Source organism: Malania oleifera, chromosome 7 (genome assembly GCF_029873635.1).
Source record: "Malania oleifera isolate guangnan ecotype guangnan chromosome 7, ASM2987363v1, whole genome shotgun sequence".
Classification (NCBI taxonomy): domain Eukaryota; kingdom Viridiplantae; phylum Streptophyta; class Magnoliopsida; order Santalales; family Ximeniaceae; genus Malania; species Malania oleifera.
In genome coordinates this window covers 63,673,017-63,693,340 of record NC_080423.1, presented here as the reverse complement: position 1 = coordinate 63,693,340, position 20,324 = coordinate 63,673,017, and the positions used below count along the sequence as shown (strand labels likewise).

Here is a 20,324-nt window from a genome sequence, read left to right as displayed (position 1 = left end):
AGGCATGAGGCAACAGTGGAGGTGTGTTGCTTGTACCTTGGGACTTGGGATACTTTATTTAGGTTCTCACAGAGGAGCCATCGTTGAATAAGTTATAGTTAATAATGAATTATGGTTATGTGCATGAGAGCAAGCTTAGGCTTGAGGCAACAGTGGAGGTGTGATGCTTGTACCTTGGGACTTGGATACTTTATTTAGGTTCTCATATGGTTCATGCATGCAAGCATGGATTGTGCACCAGTTTGGTCATCCTATCTAAAGGTGCAATGCATGCACATGCCATCAGCCTCTTCTCTAAAATGTGCATCTTCAAGGCTGTCTCAAGCTGTTAGCAGTACCATTTTTTTTCACAACCCTAAATTGAAATCTTTTTGATTCCTTAAATCTGACACTGAGAGGTTGCAAACAGTCTTGGATATCTTTTAGGCATGTAGGAAAATATAAATAAATTTTTTTATTATTTTTAATTTTATTATTTTTATTATTTTGGGGGAGGGGGGTGGAGGTGGGGTTTATTTGGGTACTGAACCATGCTCTTCTGAGGGATTTGAAGTTCTCCAGTGCAAATTAATTTTGGATGGTCAATATTTGCATGGTTAAATTACTGCATACGACTTATCATTTCTTGACATATGTGTTCTTTTTTCTGACCAACTTGTAGATTGGCAATGATCTGTCCCAGTTTGTGGGGCCGCTTATTTTGAACCATCTCTTACAGGTTAGTTACTCTTTAAATAAATGATCAACCCCTTTTTGGTTTTTTGTTCAGTCTAAGATTCTTTAGGTATCTCTATTTTTTATTAGCATTTTTGTAGACATCATCTCATTTGTGAAATAAAATTGTTAATGATCTTCATCAATTACTGTTACTTTTACGTCCTTTTATTTGAGTTGGGTTGTGCTTGTTTGATACAGCTACATTGCAGAAGATTATTTTCATGATTGCTTAACATTTAGACAACACATGCACACTTAGATACTCTACTCCGTGGTACCTTCCATCAATGGTATTTTTCTTGGAATCGTTGTCTGAATTCTGAGCATTTATTGTCAGGGGCAGATGGGGTGTGTGCATCTGGAGATAACCATGGCCCCCAAAGTTTTTATATTATTAAACATTTTGGTTATAGTTTAATACTAACATATCCATAACTATCATTTCGATAATTTTTACTATTAGCCTGAACACAGTGTGGGTATAGATAAAATAGAGAAGAGGCCCAAAACACAGGGTAAAACAAATTTAACCTCCTTTGTTGGGAAATAGTAAGGGATGGTTTGTTGAAAGTTTTTAGCGAGTTCTTTGAAAATGGTGTCTTTAGCAACATCATTAATTCCTGCTTTACAGCCTTGGTGCCAAAGAAGTCTAATTCTATTAAAGTGGAGGATTTTAGACCTATTAGTCTTGTCTCGAGTTTGTTTAAGTTTATTACTAAAGTCATAGCTAATAGGTTGAGTGTGGTGCTTCTTGATACCATCTCTAGCGCTCAAAGTACGTTCATGTTGGGGGTGGGGGGGTGGGGAGGTATATAGTGGATGCTATTTTAGTTGCCAATGAGGTGGTGGAGGATATTCGTAGGAATAAGGAGTGGTTTCGTTTTTAAACTAGATTTTGAGAAAGCCTATGATAGAGTGAGTTGGAGTTTCTTTGATAGGGTTTTTGTGAGAAAGGGTTTTGGTGTGAGTTGGCATCGGTAGATCAGGGGCTGTTTGTCTAACATGTGGTATTTGGTAATTCTGAATGGTGAGCCTAAATCTTGGTTTGGTACTTCAAGGAGTATTAGACAAGGAGACCCTCTATCCCCTTTTTTGTTTGTCCTTGTAGCAGATGTTTTGAGTAGGATGGTGGATTGGGCGGCGGAGAGGGGTTTGGTTAGAGGTCTAGAAGTGGAGAGAGAGGGTGTGTTGGTTTCTCATCTCTAGTTTGCTGATGACACCATATTCTTTTTAGATGATCAGAGTCTTTCTTCCGAGAGAATCTTGGGTATTCTTCACATATTCGAGAGAGAAACCGAGCTTAATATTAATATGGGGAAGAGTGGTTTAGTGGCTATGAATTTGCTGGCTGAGCATGTTAGGGAGTGGGCTAACAAAGTGGGTGGTGGTATTTTGGAATGGCCATTGACTGACTTAGGTGTCCCTTTGGGGGGTAACCCTAGAGCTGCAGATTTTTTGGAATCTGATAGTGGAAAGGATGACGAAGAGACTAGATGATTGGAAGGAGCCCTCTTCTCTCTTGGGAATAGAATTACTTTAATTCAGGCTTGTCTTGGTAGCATCCCGTTATATTTCCTGTCAATTTTTAAGATTTTGGTGGGGATTGCTAGCAAGCTTGAGAGGATTCTGAGAGAGTTTTTGTGGTCTGGCGGGGGGAGTCATAGTGATCATTTAGTGAGCTGGAATGAGGTTTGTAGATCTAAAAAGGAGGGGGGGGGGGGTGTTTGGGTCTTAGTAAGCTGGTGTCTAAAAATATCGCTCTTCTAGTTAAATGGCTACGGCACTTCCTTCTAGAAGAATCGTCCCTTTGGCAGAAAGTAATAAAAAGAAAGTTTGGGATGGATAAGAATGGGTGGGATACCAATGCCAATTTAAGATGCTTTTTTGGGAGTCCGTGGAGGTCCATTTCTCAGATGTATCCTTTTTTCATCCCTCACACTAAACTTGAAGGGGGATGGGTGGGTTCTCATATTCGTTTTTGGAAAGACCATTGGCTGGGAAACACACCGTTTTCCACTTCTTCCCCTTGTCTGTTTCATTTAAGTTCTGAGCAAAATTAAGTGTTTTTTTTTTTTTGTTGGTGACCTGAGCAGCCCTTTGGTTTCCTGGAATCTCCACTTTAGGAGACCTCTCAATGATAGGGAGATGGTGGAATTGTCATCTTTGTTTTCTTTATTGAATGGGAGTAACCTTTCTTTGGGGAGGGACGTACGTTCTTGGTCTTTGGACCAGTTAGGGAGTGTTTTCTTGCCAATATTTTTTCGATTTTTTGATTCGTTCCAACTTTTTTTCCTGCTCTACTTTACTATTTGGAAGGCTAAGGTTCCCCCTAAAATAAAGGCTTTCACTTGGTTGGTTGTGCTTGATAAGATAAATACTGATAACTTGGTAAATTAGGAGACCTATGAAGGTCATCTCTCCCGATGTATGTCTACTCTGTTACAAGAACTCTGAGACAGCTTCTCACCTTCTTTTGCAATGTGAATTTGCTTGGAGTATGTGGAATATGCTTTTTGGAATTATGGGAGAAAGCTGATTTTGCCCTCCTTAGGTGGAAGGTTTTTTTCAGATATATATCCTTTGTGGGCTTTGGTAGAAGGAAGGATAGGCAACTGTATCGAAGTGTGATTTTTTTGTGGCGTTATGGGGGTTTATGGATGGAATGTAATACTCAGATATTTTGGGGAAAAAATTAAACCAGATGCTGGTTTGTGAAAAAATTAAGTACTTGGCTTCACTGTGGTGTGTCGGTTATGGATTTTTTAAAGAGGCAAGCTTCTAGGAGTTTCAAAGAGATTGGAGGAACACACTGACTTCATAATCTCTTTTCTCGTGGGTATTTTTATTTGTTTAGTTTTGGAGTGTCTCAATTTGTCTCGGGAGATATCTCATTCTCACTCTTGTAAATTCTTTTATCTTTTAATGATAACTTCTTTTTTTATATAAAAAATCAATGAAAAACAATAAAAATTTGAACTTTATGGTGTTTAATAAGAAAAGTCATTTTTAATGCATGGGCTTGCTCTAATAACTAAAAGAACAGAAAGTAAATAAAAACATAACCAAAACTTTCTAATAACTAAAAGAAGAAGAGAAAGTAAATAAAACATAACCAAAACTTTCTAAAATATATAAACTATTGAAAATCAGATCTTTAAATCCAGGGGAGTGGAGAGGGCAACATGCCAACCAAAAGCTGACCCACCTAATTGACTTTGGTTTTCTTTTCAAGACAGATTTCCTTCTCTAACTCTGGTTTTCTTCTAATCATATCTAAAATGGCAGAAATAAGAGGTGTGGAATGAGAGGGCAAACAGACTTATTGGAGGACAAAGCTCTGAAAATGGTAAATGGAGGGCCGCCATGGAAAAAGAAAAACGTTTAAAATTCTTTATGTGGGGTTTTAGAGGAGTTGCATCCGAATCTTACAATTTGTATGATTTGATTTGATTCACTGATTTACAAGGTGAATCCTATGATTCACCTGAATTAACTATCTTCTGCGATTCTCCCATGTGATTCAAACTGATTTATGCCTTTTCTCGATACGAGAATTGTACAATTCGAATTGAGAATCTTATGATTCTAAATTTTTAAAAATGAGGCGCCAACAACTCTAATGAACTCTTACCAACCCAAACATTCAACCCTATTTCCATTACCCACTCTGAAATGAGTGAGAGGAAAAAAACAAGCATTCAACCTGGGAAACAAACTGCTAGGGACTTGCGTAAGAAACAATGCCATTTCGTCTTGTGTCCCGCCCAATCCAATGGGCCCTATGCTTATTTAATCACCTTGTGCCACGAGGAGTCAACTTCTAAGGGAACCTCCACTACCATTTTGAAATGGGAGAGATGTTTCTAGAAATTATTTTTCCAACGCCTAGGCCCCTTTCCTATTTGTTGAGTCTCCTAATAGTCTCCCAACTAAGTATGTGATCTCGCTTATTCTTCTCAGACCTGAACCAGAGAAAGTCATGCATCAACCTTTCAAGAATCCTAGTGACGCTCTCGGTAACTCTAAAAGGAGGAAAGAAATAAATGGACGTATTAGAAAGCAAGGTGCTAATGGCCTCCAAGATATAAGTAAGCCCTCTCCCACCCCTCCTACCTCCTACCTCCTACCAACCCTCTCAATCACATGCTCCTCAAAATTCATGTCTTGGTCCACGCGTGTAATAATTAACAGGGATAAATACTCTCCAGAAGATCTTTTATAAAACAAAACACTGTCATTGGGAGTTGGACCTAACTCCTCTTGGCAACCATGGCTTTGGTAGTAGGTCAGATCACCAGTACCCCAAAAAAAGCTTATGCTGTTTGATTGTAAGCTAACACAGTATTTCAAGTCTTAACGAAACTTTTGAATGAGCTTTGCATGGAATGGATGTAATTTTCTTTATACACATGTGGCGTGTGTGTTGTGTATGTACATATATTTATTTATTTGTTCCTTTTAAACTACTGACTTTATATTTTAATGATCCAATTGCAGTCCATGCAAAATGATGATCCAGCTTGGATTGGTTACATCTATGCCTTTCTAATTTTTGTTGGAGTGGTATGAATCCAAATTCTCTGTTTTCATTTCTGGTTTGTTGATGTGTTTCAAGTCAAAAATTGCCTTGTGTTAGCTGCTTTGATTTAGATTGATATTGTTCTTTCATGGTTTTGCTCTTCATTGACATTGATGCATGTTGAAGACATAGTGTACATTTATTAATTATGAATGCTGGAACCATTTATTGTTTATCTTTTTATTTCCAGAGTATTGCTATAATTATACAGTCTGAGGGTTATCTATAAGAAATCCTGCATCAGTATACTGCTATCATTGAGTGTTTTTTTTTCCACACACGATGTATAAATGGAAACTTTGGTGTTGTTTCAATCCCCCACCCCCGCCAGGGGGAGGGGGGAGTCTGTAAAAGCAGAGTTGGGATTTTTCCAGTCTTGATTCTCGCACAAATTTTTTTTTTTTCTATTGCAAAAGAAAATGTATTAAGAAAGAGTAGAGAGAATACAATCTTGATGGATAAGAAATCCTCAAAGCCCAACAAGCAAAAGTAAACAAGAGAAAAAACACGGAATGGAAATAAAAACAAAACTTAAAAAAACTAGAAAATCCTAATCAAGAAAATCCCTATATAAGCCCTTCCCTTGGTAATTGAACGATTTCCTGATGACATCAAATTTTTAGTTTCTCTATTATTTCTTTTGGGCCTTTGGCTGGACAAGCCTTGATTAATTTGGAAAAATAAATTCCTTGACACTGAAATGGGCAAAGCTCCCCCAATTTTCCTCTGCTGTTGTTGCATTGACTCTGAAGGACTTTGCTAGTCTTGATTCTTGAATTATTCCTTGGTTATGATGAGTTATGGCCTGCTTAGGCAGGATGGTTGATGAACATGAGTATGATGTGTATTAACTTAGTTTCAACAAGAGCTTGGTAGTAAGTTTCAAATATTTCATAGGGTAAGTTGGAATTTTTATGATAAGATAGTTGCTAGCTGCTGCTGTGGCTAACCATATTGAGAAACTTCTAAAGAATTTTTTATGGGGTGGTATTGGCGATGAACCAAAATTCCATTTGGTTAAAATGGGATACTGTTTGCTCTCCCATTTCTTCGGGTGGTTTGGGGATAAGGAAGGTAAGACAGTTTAATTAGGCTTTGCTTGGGAAGTGGTTATGGAGATTTGGGATGGAGAAGGCTGCTTTTTGGAGGCAAGTGATAGAGGTGAAATACGGCTGTGATTCTGTGAATGGGGTGCTTGGTGCACTAGGCCTGTTAGTGGTCCACATGGTGTTGGCTTGTGGAAAAATATTAGTCGGGGATGGCCTTCTTTTTCTGGCCATGTTCTATATGATATTGGAAATGGGTCTAAGGTGAAATTTTGGCAAGACCATTGGTGTGGTGAGACGTCTCTTGCAGTCAGCTATCCTGATTTGTATAGATTTTGCCAAGATAAAGAAGCTAGCGTGGCTGAGCTTATGAAGTTTGATAATGGAGTCTTGTTTTGGGATGTAAGTTTCTTTAGGGGTCTGCATCTTGGGCAATTAGAAGCCTTGACTGGTTTTATGGATACCATATATGGTGCATCGGTCAAGGGGTTTGGTGTGGATAAGATGTGCTGGAAATCTGATAGAGAGAAGGGCTTCTTGGTTAAAGGTTATTATGGTATTTTAATGGGCTCCAAAGATTGTGGCTTTCCTTGGAAAACTATTTGGAAACAGAAAATTCCATCTAGAGTAGCTTTTTTCATTTGGATGGCTGCTTTAGGGAAATGCTTAACGATTGACACAAAAAAGAAACGTTTGGATATTGGATTGGTGCTACATGTGCAAGTGTAATAATGAGACAGTTGATCATCTTTTTATTCATTGTCCGGTTGCAATGGACTTGTGGGTTATGGTGTTGGATTTGTTTGGAGTGAGCTGGGTTATGCCGCAATCTGTAGTGGGACTTCTAGCATGTTGGCAGGCAGATTTTGTCATTATCAAAATGGGTTTATTTGGTTGATAGTTCTTGATTGTTTATTGTGGTGTCTTTGGAGGGAGAGAAATAGTAGGTGTTTTGAAGATAAGGAAAGATCCATTTCAGACCTGAAACTATTTTTCTTTACAACTTTGATGGATTGGTTGGCTGCTTTGCGAAACCAATCATTTTTTTCTGTTTTTGAGTTACTAGATTCTTGTAATTTTTGTTTTTGATTTGTTTACCCCATGTACACTCCTCGTGTATTTGGTGTTCATTTTGATATCAATAAACTTATTACTTATAAAAAGAAAAGATAGTTGCTAGGAAGTGGTTTGGGGAGAAGTTGCGGTCTTAGATGAGAAGTTGATGGTTACTCATACATGAACGAGAATGCAGTGAAGATATTATTTTACGGGGAAGACCAAGCAAGCAGCCTACCTCCCCCAATGTCCTCTTTATGTGAGCTCCTTGAAGAGTGCTTAGGGGCGGGCTCTAGACATCCTCTTTAGGGGTGTCTTGGGCTTCTGCATGGGATTGGAGCCCTGTGGACGACTCATTGGAGAATGAAGTTGCACTTCACTCTTGGCTCAGAGGTTGTGATGTTCACCCTTGTTGGCCCTTGGGTATACTCTTGGGTGGCGTCGTCTCATATCCAATTGGACTATGGAGGGATGTCGATCCTTTGTGTGTTTGACTTGAGTAGTGAATGATATCACTTCCCTTAGCTCTGGCTACTAGGTGGCAAGTGACAAGTGCTCTTACTTGAGGATCCTGTGCTGAGGGAACAAGAGTTGATCCTTAGTGCTTGCGGTTTGTGAGTTCAGCTCCCCTACTATTCGAACCATGGTTCCTTCATGTCAATATTAATTGGGGCAAAGGTTGTCATGCTATAACCAAGGTCTTAAAAATTCAATTTCAACTTAAATTTCTAAGCTCCAAAAGTACAGAAATTTTGGGAAATCAATTTCAATTTCAATTTGAAAAAATGATGGAAATTAGTAGTAAATCATGGAATTCTTTATGAAACTTTAGAAATGGTTAATAGACCTAATAATGCAAGTTTTGTAATATATTACAAACAAGTACATCTATGTTAAGTACGAGGTGCAGTAGTTGTTAAATAATGTGTGTATTAAACATATTTGTAGCATAATGTGTATTAAACATATTCATAATATAATATGTGTATAAAATAAATTCAGTTAATATAAATGAAATTCATAAATCAATTTTATATTATTTATTATACAAATAAAGATAATTTAGACATGAATGATTAGGTAAAATGTTGTTGTAAGTTTAATTTTTCATGTAAAGAGAAAATAGAGGAAAAGAACTGGAGAACCTGCCTAATGAATGGGTCTCCCACTGTATTTATAGAAGACCTCGTATACATAAAATGTCAATAATACACTTTCACCACATGGTAATATTGCAGCACATTATATGGGGCTGATAGATTAGCCTATCGTCAGTATTTTAATGTATGATTGTAACTGAAAAATTAGGATGTCATTAAAGATGTTCTTCATTAAATGAATTTTCATGAAATGACTTTGAGGTTTGTCTTCATGTCCTTCAAATTGTAGTTGTTAAATTGAGATTCAAATTGTGATTTGAAATTCCAATTTTGGGAATTGAGAACTGAGAATCAAATTGAAATGCAAGATTTGGTATGAACTTCATGTTAATGCTTTCCCTAAACAAAATGAAAAGTAAGGGAATGAGTCAAGAAATATTAAGAATGATGAAATTTATGCTGTTTAAGGGAAGGAATCAAGTAAAAACAATAAAAAATTGAGCTTTTGGTGTTTATCAGCAATTAACAAAAAAATATTTCATGCATATTATTGCTCGAGTTGAAAATAAAAAATAAAAATAAAAAATGATACCTATTCAACAAACTACTAAGAAAACCAACTTTCGAATCTTAAACAACACAATGAAACATGAGCACCATCTTAGCCATTGAGTGTTTTGTCCCTTCTCAATGGCAAAACACTATATTCCTCCAAGAGTGAAGAATGGTTTTCTGAAGGCAACGTATGGCATAAATGTTCCTTCTTTATTTATTTTTTTTTAAAGCACAAAACTGACATGGAGTAGGATTAAAAAAAGCGGTACAAAAAAGAAATGGGGTTTTAAACCAATAGAGTCGGTTAGCATATGGTAGGTCTAAAATCGTGTGAATGGATAGATTTTAGGTCAGTTTGTTAGATTTGGCAAAACGTCAGTTGTCTATAGATTCACTAGTAGGATTTGAATTGATTTGATATAGAATTGATAAGAATCATATGAATTGAATTGTGATCTTAAGATTCTAACAACTATGCTTTGAATTATCATTGATATTGTTTTGAGATTTTTTGGAAACTCAATGGGCTGTAAATATACCATGCAATCAATATGCATCCATGTCTTTTTGGAGGCAATGATCAATAACATGAATTTTTTTTTTTTTTTAATCACTGTAATTTTATATAGACTCTTTGAGGGCCTTTAGCTGGTGCATGATGCAAATATCTAGTTGTTACGTGCATATGCACAGGTTTGAGTCTTGAAACTGGATGCTTTGAGAAAAAATGTGGAAGGCTGGATTCAGTGCATTTATCCTAAATTCTTGTTTGATAGACTGGGAAATGGGCTTTCAGATTCTTGAGACATAGGTGTTCTACCCCTTGCTTGTTGTATACAGCTAAAATTTCCCATGGATTTTGTTTTTGCTGCCTTTTTTTCCTTTTTCCCTTTAATATATATCTGTTGCCCAAGGGACTGAAATACAAGCAGCTTGCATTCTACAGTCACACCTCTTGAGCAATATATCCATGCTTATTTTATTTTACGAAGTCATAAGCTTGTATTTTTATGGTCATATCCTGAGTCTATGGGATTTGTGACTGTTCCTTTGTATTTTATTGTGATTGGGTTCAATTTGATCCAGGCATTTGGGGTGCTATGTGAAGCTCAATATTTTCAAAATGTCATGCGTGTTGGTTTCCGGCTAAGATCAACTTTGGTAAATTTTTTTTCTTTTTTCTTATCTATTTTCTATTCTTTTGGTGCTTGTTTAGGTATATTTCACTTTACTTTGATCTGTTGCCTTCTTGGGCACCTCAATATGCATATTTTTTTATTTAATTAATACCATGCTGCAAATGGTTCCAGAGAACATGGCCATGTCACTGTGTGCAATATCTTTTGGGCTTGTGGTCAATAGTTGACCTTGCGTTAGGCCACGAAAGTCTTTCTTTGCCTTGCTTTTGAGCTTTTTTAGCTGTGATTTTGCTTGTGTGACAAGCATGCCAATGGATAAGCCAGGTAACTTAACCCAACTAGTTAATTTATTGTTGTGGACTAAATTTTCAATTGAAATGGGTACCATTGTTTTGTTACGAAGTCTCTCTAACAAATAACAATAATGAAGCTTCTCCCCTGACGGTCTTCTTGATGCAAGGCAACCCACTTCTCCCCTGACCCTCAGGGAGGAACCTGTGGAATGCAGTGGCCTCTCCCAGGCTCCTAGATGGTGAAGGTTACCTTGCATTAATTCTAGCTTTTGAGCTTTGTTTGGATGAAACTCATCAAGGGCCTTTTCCCCTAGAAATCAAGGAGCTGAAAAAGCTGGGTTCTGACAGTTAAAATGAACCAAGCTGCTCGTGAGTGGCTCAGGAGCTTGGCCTAGTAAGAGCTTGTTTGGGTTTATTTATTATATAAATGAGCAATTCCCAAGCTCAATTTTCAGGAGCACAGGCGGGCTCGGCTTGTTTTGACTCGTGAGCAACTCAGTCAAAAACTCAGTTATGATCGATAATAGGCTCAGATTAGGCGTATTCTATGTAATTTTTTCTTTTCAAGTTTGCCCTGGTGGTGCAATCTGGCTTCCATGTAGGAAGCCATCAGCCATCACTGCCAAATACAAATAAAGTTCCCAAAACAATTTCAAGAAAAAATAAATAATAATAAAACTTCCTTAATATGTTGGGACTTGGGATGCTCATTCACTTCATTTAGGGTTGAAGAAGCTAACTTCAGCATGGGTATCAATGGTGAATTGGTGATAAGGTTCCAGCGGCAATCAACAAACCATTTGAGGGCAGTCCCTCCGATGCAGAGACCTTGTCAGGGAGACTTTGAGCTGGGAGAACGTGACTCAGTCTAGTTCGAATGTTCAGGCATTGGTTCATCCCCACTCCCCAGAATTTCTGTTCACCAGTTTTGAGTTGGGTCGGAGGAACACCAACTTGATTGTGGTTTATGATCTGCATAGGAGTTTACACCCTGGTTACAGAGCTTGGTCGCTATGAAATTTATGGTGCTGATTAGGGTTCTGCATCTGTGCAACCAAATTGAGTTGGGTTTCCACTTTCCAGTTACAATTTGTTAATGGCTTCTGGGTGTCATTCTGGTCCTTTTGGAGTTTTGGGTACCCCTTAAATTGTGGGGCAGAAGGTCTGGGAATGTTGTTTGGGAACTAAAGGAGAAAATCTGGGGGGAGGGGATTGATAAAACCTGTGTGTTCTGTTGTTCTGAAATAGACACACTGGACCATCTGTTTTTTAAATGCAGATTTTCTTCTTCAGTTTGGATTTCCATTAGGAGTTGGCTGGGTGTGACTAGGGCTATGACTACTATTAAGGCTAGTCTTAAATGGCTCCACAAGGAAGGCAAAGGCACTGGGGTTCAAGCAGTGGTCAAGAGAGCTTGTTTGGCCATCACAGTTTACTGTTTGGGGCTCTTTCGAAACAAGAGGAGATTCAATGGCACTGTTACTCAGCCGGAGGCTATTATAAAAGTGGTTCAGACACACACTTTTAGAATAGTATATGATAAATTTCCCTCTCTTTGTATTTGAGTTGTAGTTTTTGGTGCTTGCACCCCTGGGTATGCCCAGGTTTTGTTGTTTTTGAGCAGTAGTTAGTTGGTGCTTTTTTCTTGAGGCCTGTGTGCCCCTGGGGTCCCCAGGTTGAGTATTATTTGCTGTTCTTTGGTTGTGTGTGAGCTTTGGGCTCCCTTCCTGGGTTTGCCCCAGAGTCCTTGTACACCTCCTTTTTGGTCTATAATTATAATTTTCTGATTAAAAAAAAAAAAAAAAAAAGAGAAGACAAGCTGCTTTTCTGATGTTACAGTTTCTGATTATATGTTTGCAATTATTTCACCAGCATTGATCAGGTTTTTGGATCAGTGCCGAGTCCTGGAGCTGGCCATCATCTTGTTGGCAATGATCAAATGTTCTGACCAGTGCTGAATCCTGGAGTTGGACGTGTTGTTGCTGGAATTGATGGGACTCTTGAATCATTATTGAGAGTTACTGGTTGCAGAATCACAAATGAACTCCTCTCTGTCCTACATCGACTACATAAAAAATTTGAAACTCTAATCCACCTTATAAAATTCAACTTGCACTAGGAAAAGATTATGTTTATGGGCAGAGGGCTCAGGCTTAATCTACTCTTGTAGTTTGGACCTGCTCTTGGGGTTCATTTTGTGATCCATGGCCCAATTTTACAAATAGTTATTCAAGTTTAATGATTTAAAATTTCTGGAAAAACTAAGCTTGTGGAAGGTGAAGTGAGCCGAGCCCGAGCTTGTACTTTTATTTTCAAGCTGAGCTTGAGCTCAAATTTTTAAGCTCATTTTGATTTGAGCCCGAGCCTAAGCTGAACCTTTAGTTTACTGAGCCGAGCCTGAACTCGTTAAAACTCAGCTTGGCTTGTTTGCAGCCCTACTGACAGTATCTGCTTTTTATGGAGCCGGTCTTCTCTGATTTGGTTGCCTGTGAGATGAAGATGGTTAGTAAGATTATCAGAGTGTCCTTCAACGGTTTTGAAGAAATGTCTATGAGCCTCTTTGAAGAAATTGAGAAAAAAAAGAAGAGAAGAAGGGAAGCTTATTACCAAAAAACAAGAGCACTGCAGTGAAAGGAAGGATAGTAACAGAAAGGGCTAGAATTATCGGTGAATTATGAAAATTTTGGAGGTGTTTCTGACTCAGAAGAGGCTGGTAGAAACTGGGGACTATTGGGGAAATCATGTTGATGAAATTGATGTCATGGAATGTTAAGGGTTTGAATGACAGTTCAAAAAGGACAATGGTTGAATGTTTTCTCAAAGAGTGGAGAGCTGATGTAATATGCATAGAGCCAGAGGAAACCAAAGTTGAGTCTATTTATGGGTTTATGATCAGCAGCCTATGGGGACAAAAACTGCATATGGATTTATCTAGGAGCTGCTGGAAATGCAGAGGCCTTCTTGTTTTGTGGAAAAGGAATGTTGTGTATATTCTGGAACGCACAATTAAAACCTTTTGGAATCTTGCCTTTTCAGGAGCTTGGAGGACAACTTCATGTGGGTTTTCACTGAAGTTTAAAGTCCAGGTGAAGGATACTCCGGGCATCTGCTGTGGAGAAGCTTTTAGAGATTAAAGTAAAATGGGATGCCTCTTAGGTCATTAGGGACAGGTAGACTTCAACACGGTTTTATATCCTTGTGAAAGAAGCCTCGGAACTTTAGAGAGTATTAGCATGTCCGAATTCCTCGATTTATCAACATAAAGGTTATGACCATGCATTTGCATATGGTTCTAGTTTTCTGTCTTTTTTGTTAGTTTTTGCAAAAATTGAAAATCTGATTTTATGGTTATCAGTTGTCATGGCGACCTGTTGCCATGTTACTTTAAAGTTTAGTATCCATAATTGACTTTTTATTGTTCTATTAATTTGATGGAAAGGGTTAAGAAGGGTTCTTTTTTTTTTTTTTTTTGGGAATTGCATTAGGTTAGATTTTCGCTTCTTTTCATTTCTTTGGTTTCTTTTGAGGAATGCTTGTCCTTTTTCTGGTTGTAGTTTTTTTTCCCTGTTCTTATCCTTAAGAAACTTCTTTTATCATCAATAATAATAATATTTCCTTTATCATCAATAATAATAGTAGTAGTAGTAGTAGGATGTAGTAGTCATGGTCTTAAATTTCCATGAAATTGTCGAAATTTCCATCGAAATTTCCGATTTCCGTCACCCTCGAAATCGAAATGGCAGTCGATTTCCATTTTGCATAATTTCCGTCGAAATCTCATTGAATCATTTGAAATTTATCGAAATCTTGAAATTTTAGCGAAACTTGTTGCAATTTTAACTATACGATCAAATTTTAGTTAAATTTCTATCTTAATTTATTTTATCGAAACAAAAGATATTACAAGTACTTTTGAAATCATATGAAAAAATAACTTACAGTAGCATTTTATTTAACCATTCATGATTCATGCCTAAATTATCATTATTTGTATAATAAATAATAATGATTTATGAATTTCATTTGTATTAACTGAATATGTTTAATGTACATTATCTTACAAATATGTTTGATACACATACTATTTTACAACTTTTCTCCCTCATACAAAGCATAGATGTATTTAATTTGTAATGTATTAGTCCTAAAATTTATATTATTATGTTTGTTAACCATTTCTAAAGTTTCACAAAGAATTTCATGTTTTACTACTAATTTTCGTTATTTTTTCAAATCGAAATTGAAATTGACATCGAAATCAAAATTTTCATCGAAATTTCTGTACTTTTGGAGCTTCGAAATTTGAGTTGAAATCGAAATTTAATACCTTGGCAGTAGTAGTTGTAATATGTAGTAGTAGTAGTAGTAGTAGTAGTAGTAATATGTAATAGTAGTATTAAGTTACAAAGCCAAACCCTGACAAATCTGAACCTTTAGTAGTAGTAAGATGCAGTTACAAAGCCCCTGAATATGCTTTAGCAGTATGTATTGACAAAACCGAACACTTAGTAGTAGTAAGATGTATTTACAAAGCTGAACCCTGAATATGCTTGCATGCATGCACAAGTTATGTTTTGTTAGTAGTAGTAGTATGCACTTACAAAAGTTATGTTTTGTTTGTTGTAGTAGTAGTATGCATTTACAAAGCCGAACCCTGAATATGCTTAGTAGTATGCATTTACAAAGCTGAACCCTTAGTAGTAGTAAGATGCAATTACAAAGCCGAACACTGAATATGCTTGCATACATGCACAAGTTATGTTTTGTTAGTAGTAGTAGTATGCATTTACAAAAGTTATGTTTTGTTTGTAGTAGTAGTAGTAGTAGTAGTAGTAATATGCATTTACAAAGCCGAACCCTTAGTAGTAGTAGTAGTAGTAGTAGGAGTAAGATGCATTTACAAAGCCAAACCCTGAATATGCTTGCATGCATGCACAAGTTATGTTTTGTTTGTATTAGTAGTAGTAGTAGTATGGATTTACAAAAGTTATGTTTTTTTTGTAGTAATAGTAGTGGTAAGATGCATCTACAAAGCCGAACCCTGAATATGCTTGCATGCATGCATGCATGCACAAGTTATGTTTTTTTTTTTGGTAGTAGTAGTAGTAGTAGTAGTAGTGGAAAGATGCATTTACAAAGCCGAATCCTGAATATGCTTGCATACATGCACAAGTTATGTTTTGTTTGGCTATTTTTATAGTATAGGTATTTTATCTATTTATTTTAGTCTATTAGATTCTATTTTCTTTTTGCAATTGAATGTTCTGATAGTGTTGATTTATCTTTTTGTGACTGTTATGATTTGTAGGTTGCTGCTGTCTTTCGTAAATCTTTAAGGCTAACTCATGAGGGCCGCAAAAGGTTTGCATCTGGGAAAATAACCAACCTGATGACAACTGACGCTGAGGCACTCCAGGCATGCACTCAGTTTACCATTTATTACGTATTTATATTATATTAAGTAACTTAGTGCTGTACAATTCCCTCTGCATGTGCGCATGAGCGTGTGTCAACACACTGCATTTAGTGGCCAATATACTGATGTATCATGGACATACAATTATATAATTAGTGGACTTCCAATAATTTTGAAGACAGTTTATTTGTGAAGATCTTCACATTGTATTTAAAGAAAATTGGAATTTTTTTACTATTGGATTATTGGAATCCTGAAAAAGGTTATAGGGGACCTACCAAAGTTTAATATGATGGGATTTGATGTAGGCGTAAACATATGGTACTGTGGTTTCCTGTCTACATGAAGCAAGGGTGAGGAATAGACTCTGTTCAGTTTATTATGATGGTACCGTGATAAATAGTTTCACAAAAGTATTGTGTGTGTGTTCAATTACTATCTTATCAAGATTTTTTTTTTTTTTATTGATAAAAAAGAGGCTTCATTAAGAGAGAGGAGTATAACAAGTGGAGGATAAAATAACCTCAAATTTTTTTTTTTAAAATTGCAATGAAAAAATAAAATAAAAAACAAATTTCACATCAATATTGCATACCAATCATGCTAGAAATCTGAAAAGCAAGTCCCCTAATAGCCAGAAAAAAGCCAAAGAGATATCAATAATCGAATTCTATGCAAGAGCAATGATACAGTCAAACACCTTCCAGTAAAAATTTGTGCGTTACTTTCCAACAAAATCCCCCACAAACTAGCGAAAATGGGGCAAATTAGAAGTAATCTCAGAACTATCAAAACAGATAAAGCCTTATACCTCCTACTGTGCAGCATACTTTTGGTCTTAACTTCATTAAGAACTACTAATGAAATCAATGCCTTTATCTTTTAGGGAACTCTTGGCTCCTAATACTATGATGACGAGGAAAAGATATGGTGAGCATATCGAATGATCAAGAAAAGATTTCAAAGAAACGTGCACGAGGCAGCCAAAGCATAAATAAGAGCTCCAAAGCCTCTTGATTAGGATTCATAAGAACATGGCATCCCAAGAAACAGTGCTGTCAGCAATTAGTTAAAAAATACAAAATTAGAAGCATTATGAACCATGGAGAGGTGAAAGTCAGAGATATAGAATTACCACATGAACGAACTCTTAGGTAAGTCAAGGCCAATCTAAAACAACCATCTAATGGAACCAATGCTAAAAGACCTATCTAAACTCAAATTGATAGCAATGATACAACTTTTATCCACATTAATTTTAAGATTAGACACCCGCTCAAAAGTCTGCTTGGATAGTAAGAACATTTGTTAAAAAATTCCCTATGATCAAGAGGAAAAAATTACTCCTAAATATGTCAAACAACAATTAGCTAATGAAGCCAGTGCTAAAGACCTATGTAAACTCAAAGTAATAGCGTAAGTACCACTTTTTATCCACAATAATTTTAAGAACAGACACCCTCTAAGAAGTATGCAGGATAGTAAGAACATTTGTTTAAAGATTTCTTGTCATCAGACAAGAAACACATAGTGTCATCCACAAGTTGTAACTGTGACACAACAACCCTCTCCTGCTCAACATCATTCTCCTTCACATAACCTTAATCCACAGCTATTTATCAACCTAATCATAATATTGACAACAAGCACAAGCAAACAAGGACAAAAAGGGGTGCCTTGTCTCACATCCCTCAAATCCCAGAGCTACGAGTTAGGTTCCATGTTTATAATGATCACCTTATTCAAGGCCTCCACCTTATCACCAATACCTTAGCTAAAAAGCTGAAAATAATCTGATCATAGGGTTTCTCAAAATCTAACTAAATACAATACTCTTATTCTTCCTCCCCTCTTATGGACATCCTCCACCACATCATTAGCCACCAATATTGTGTCCAAAAAAAAATTTGCCTACTCCTGCAAAAGCATTCTTTAAGCATTACATATAGTATAACTCAGAAGTTAAAACTCCACTTACCAATTAACAAGGACCTTCACAATAATCTTGTACATGATAATCACTGGCCTGATGGGCCTAAAATCCATCATCTTAATATAATGATTTTCATTAGGCACCAAAGTGATAGAAGTAGAATTAATGCTCTTGCCAATGGCCTCATTCAAATAAAAGTTTTAAATTCATGAAAATCTTTGACAAATCGACTCTCATCACTTCCCAACAATCCTGAACAAAGCTATATTAAATCTATCTGGATCAGGATTCTATCTCCATCCCGAACACAGCAACCCTCACCTCCTCCTAAAAAAACCTTTACAACCAAAATACTCATTCATTAGCTATAGAGCTCCACTCCAAACCCTCAATCATATGGCTAAAGTTATCTTCCTGAGAATAAAGATTTTAAAAGGTATCTGTGATCTCTCGGCAATCAAGCTAGAATCCCTGAAAACCTATCCTCCCCTCCATCTGATGAAATTCAATTTTCTCTCCTCATTAGGTGACCTATGAAACAATCTAGAATTACTATGATCTTCCTTAACAAACTCAAATCTGATATTTTGTGCCTAACCTCCTTAAAAATCAAATCATTGAACTCATCCTTTCAAAAAACACACAGCTCAGCCTTCATCTTGGAACACAAATACAAATTCAATGTCACACAGAGCACCAGATTTCTTAACCCTAATATCCCCCAAAACACCAAAATATCTATAAGATGCCTCAATTTATTTATAGAATTAAATCCTCCTAATCTTCTTCACTGAACAATCAGTTTGCATTTCCCTGGCCAAAAAATGAGAAGAGTATTGATCTAGCCACCTATTCCCAAAATGAAAACGGGTAGGATCCCACTTAGTCTTACTAGAATATAAGAAAAGGGGAATAATCAGATAATGTTCTAAACAATATCCATTGAGATAGATTATAAAATTCATCCATTCAGTCATCATTAAAAATAACCCTGTCAAATTGAATACCAATTGACTGCTCCCCCCCCCCCCCCCTGCCCCCGCCCCCGCCCCCCCCCCCGCCCCCGCCCCCAAACAGACCAAGAAAATGACCCACGGTGGATCACTCAAACAACAATTGCTAATAGACCTGTCAAAATTTTGTGTAATAAAAGTGAATCCAAAGTGCCCCCACTGGGCACAAAAAAAAAAAAAAAAACAAAACAAAAGAAAACCTGAGTGCATTAAAATCACCCACACCATATACAGTTCATTGCAGAGGCAAGTGGGAATAGTAAAAGGACCATAAACTTAGGTAAGCCACTGCTTATCCATACCATTAACCTCTGATAAAACAAAAATAGAAAGGTACCTACTAGACAATCAACTCTAGAAATAGAATGCGTATCCTAGATGGTTACGATCCTGCCTGCTGCACAATTTGAGGGAAGGAATTCACAATCCTTACCTGTTGTCGACTTTACCAAACTTAGTTTGGTTTCTTGCAGGAAAAAGAGAATATGAAGTCAAAACCTTTGTAATTAACCCTTATTCCCTAGAATCACATAGACCTCTAGCATTCTAGCTAATGACTCTCATAACATCTTTGCTTTATCACTAGCCCTGCCCCCTGTAGTTAACCATAGGTGCCTTTTCAACCAGTGTAGGCAAAGGTGTGAGGTGAGGCATAAGATTTTGAGAATTTAAATTTTAGGGCAAAAGACACTGACCTCACTTTCGGTTTGGCAAAAAGACACTGACCTCCATTGACGTTTTAAAAATTATAGGGACCTCCCTTGAGGTTTCAAGAATTCCATAGGCCTCGCCAAAAAAGCACAAACCTCTCCTTGTATTTTTCAATAACACAAGTCTTTTGAGAGGTGTAAGGGTTCCGAAAATCAATTGTCAGGGGAGCTTTGTGGCAATTTTGAAACCTTAGGGGAGGTCCTATGGGATTTTTGAAACTGCAAGGGAGGTCCTTGTCTTATTGCCAAACCTTGGGGGAGATTAGTGTCTTTTGCCCTTAATTTTATTTCAAAGCATATAAAAAAAATTATTCATATTGTAGATAATAAAAAATTTATTAAATAAATTATGAAATCATTTATATGAAATTCAAGCGCTTAATTTCCAATTACTCCAGCTGTCTTTGCCCATAAACTTCAAAGGCACAGGTGTTTGCTACGCCAAAGAAACTAAGTTATTAATTGGTTAAAGGTTATCTTCCCAGCCAGCCATAAGACAGAGCAAAACACATTACTTGAGAAGATCTGGAAGGCAAACGACATCTCTCATTACCCAAAATTTCAGCAGTTCAAACTTTGTCTCTTTACTATCTTTAGCAATTTTCAGGCACATCATCTTGGAGGAGGGAGGGCCTTTTTCTTCAGCAAGGTGTACATCTTGCATCCCCTTAAGCATATCTTTCCTTCAGGAAGGCACCAGAGGCACTCCTTTTTCTCTTGGATGCACACCTAACGCCCTCACCTCCTCATGTGGAAAAAAAAAAAGA

The 20,324-nt window shown here is 36.9% G+C and overlaps 1 protein-coding gene across 2 annotated transcripts in view; it reads left to right on the top strand.

Annotated features, from left to right (window-relative positions):
* The window catches only part of LOC131160059 (ABC transporter C family member 2), a 90,657-nt gene that overhangs the window by 36,594 nt on the left and 33,739 nt on the right, over positions 1–20,324 (top strand). For both annotated transcript variants that reach the window (XM_058115374.1, XM_058115373.1), the window contains exons 9-12: positions 662–718; positions 5,215–5,280; positions 10,140–10,214; positions 15,794–15,901. In XM_058115374.1, the coding sequence (XP_057971357.1) occupies positions 662–718; positions 5,215–5,280; positions 10,140–10,214; positions 15,794–15,901 (306 nt within the window). The remainder of the gene's footprint in view (positions 1–661; positions 719–5,214; positions 5,281–10,139; positions 10,215–15,793; positions 15,902–20,324) is intronic.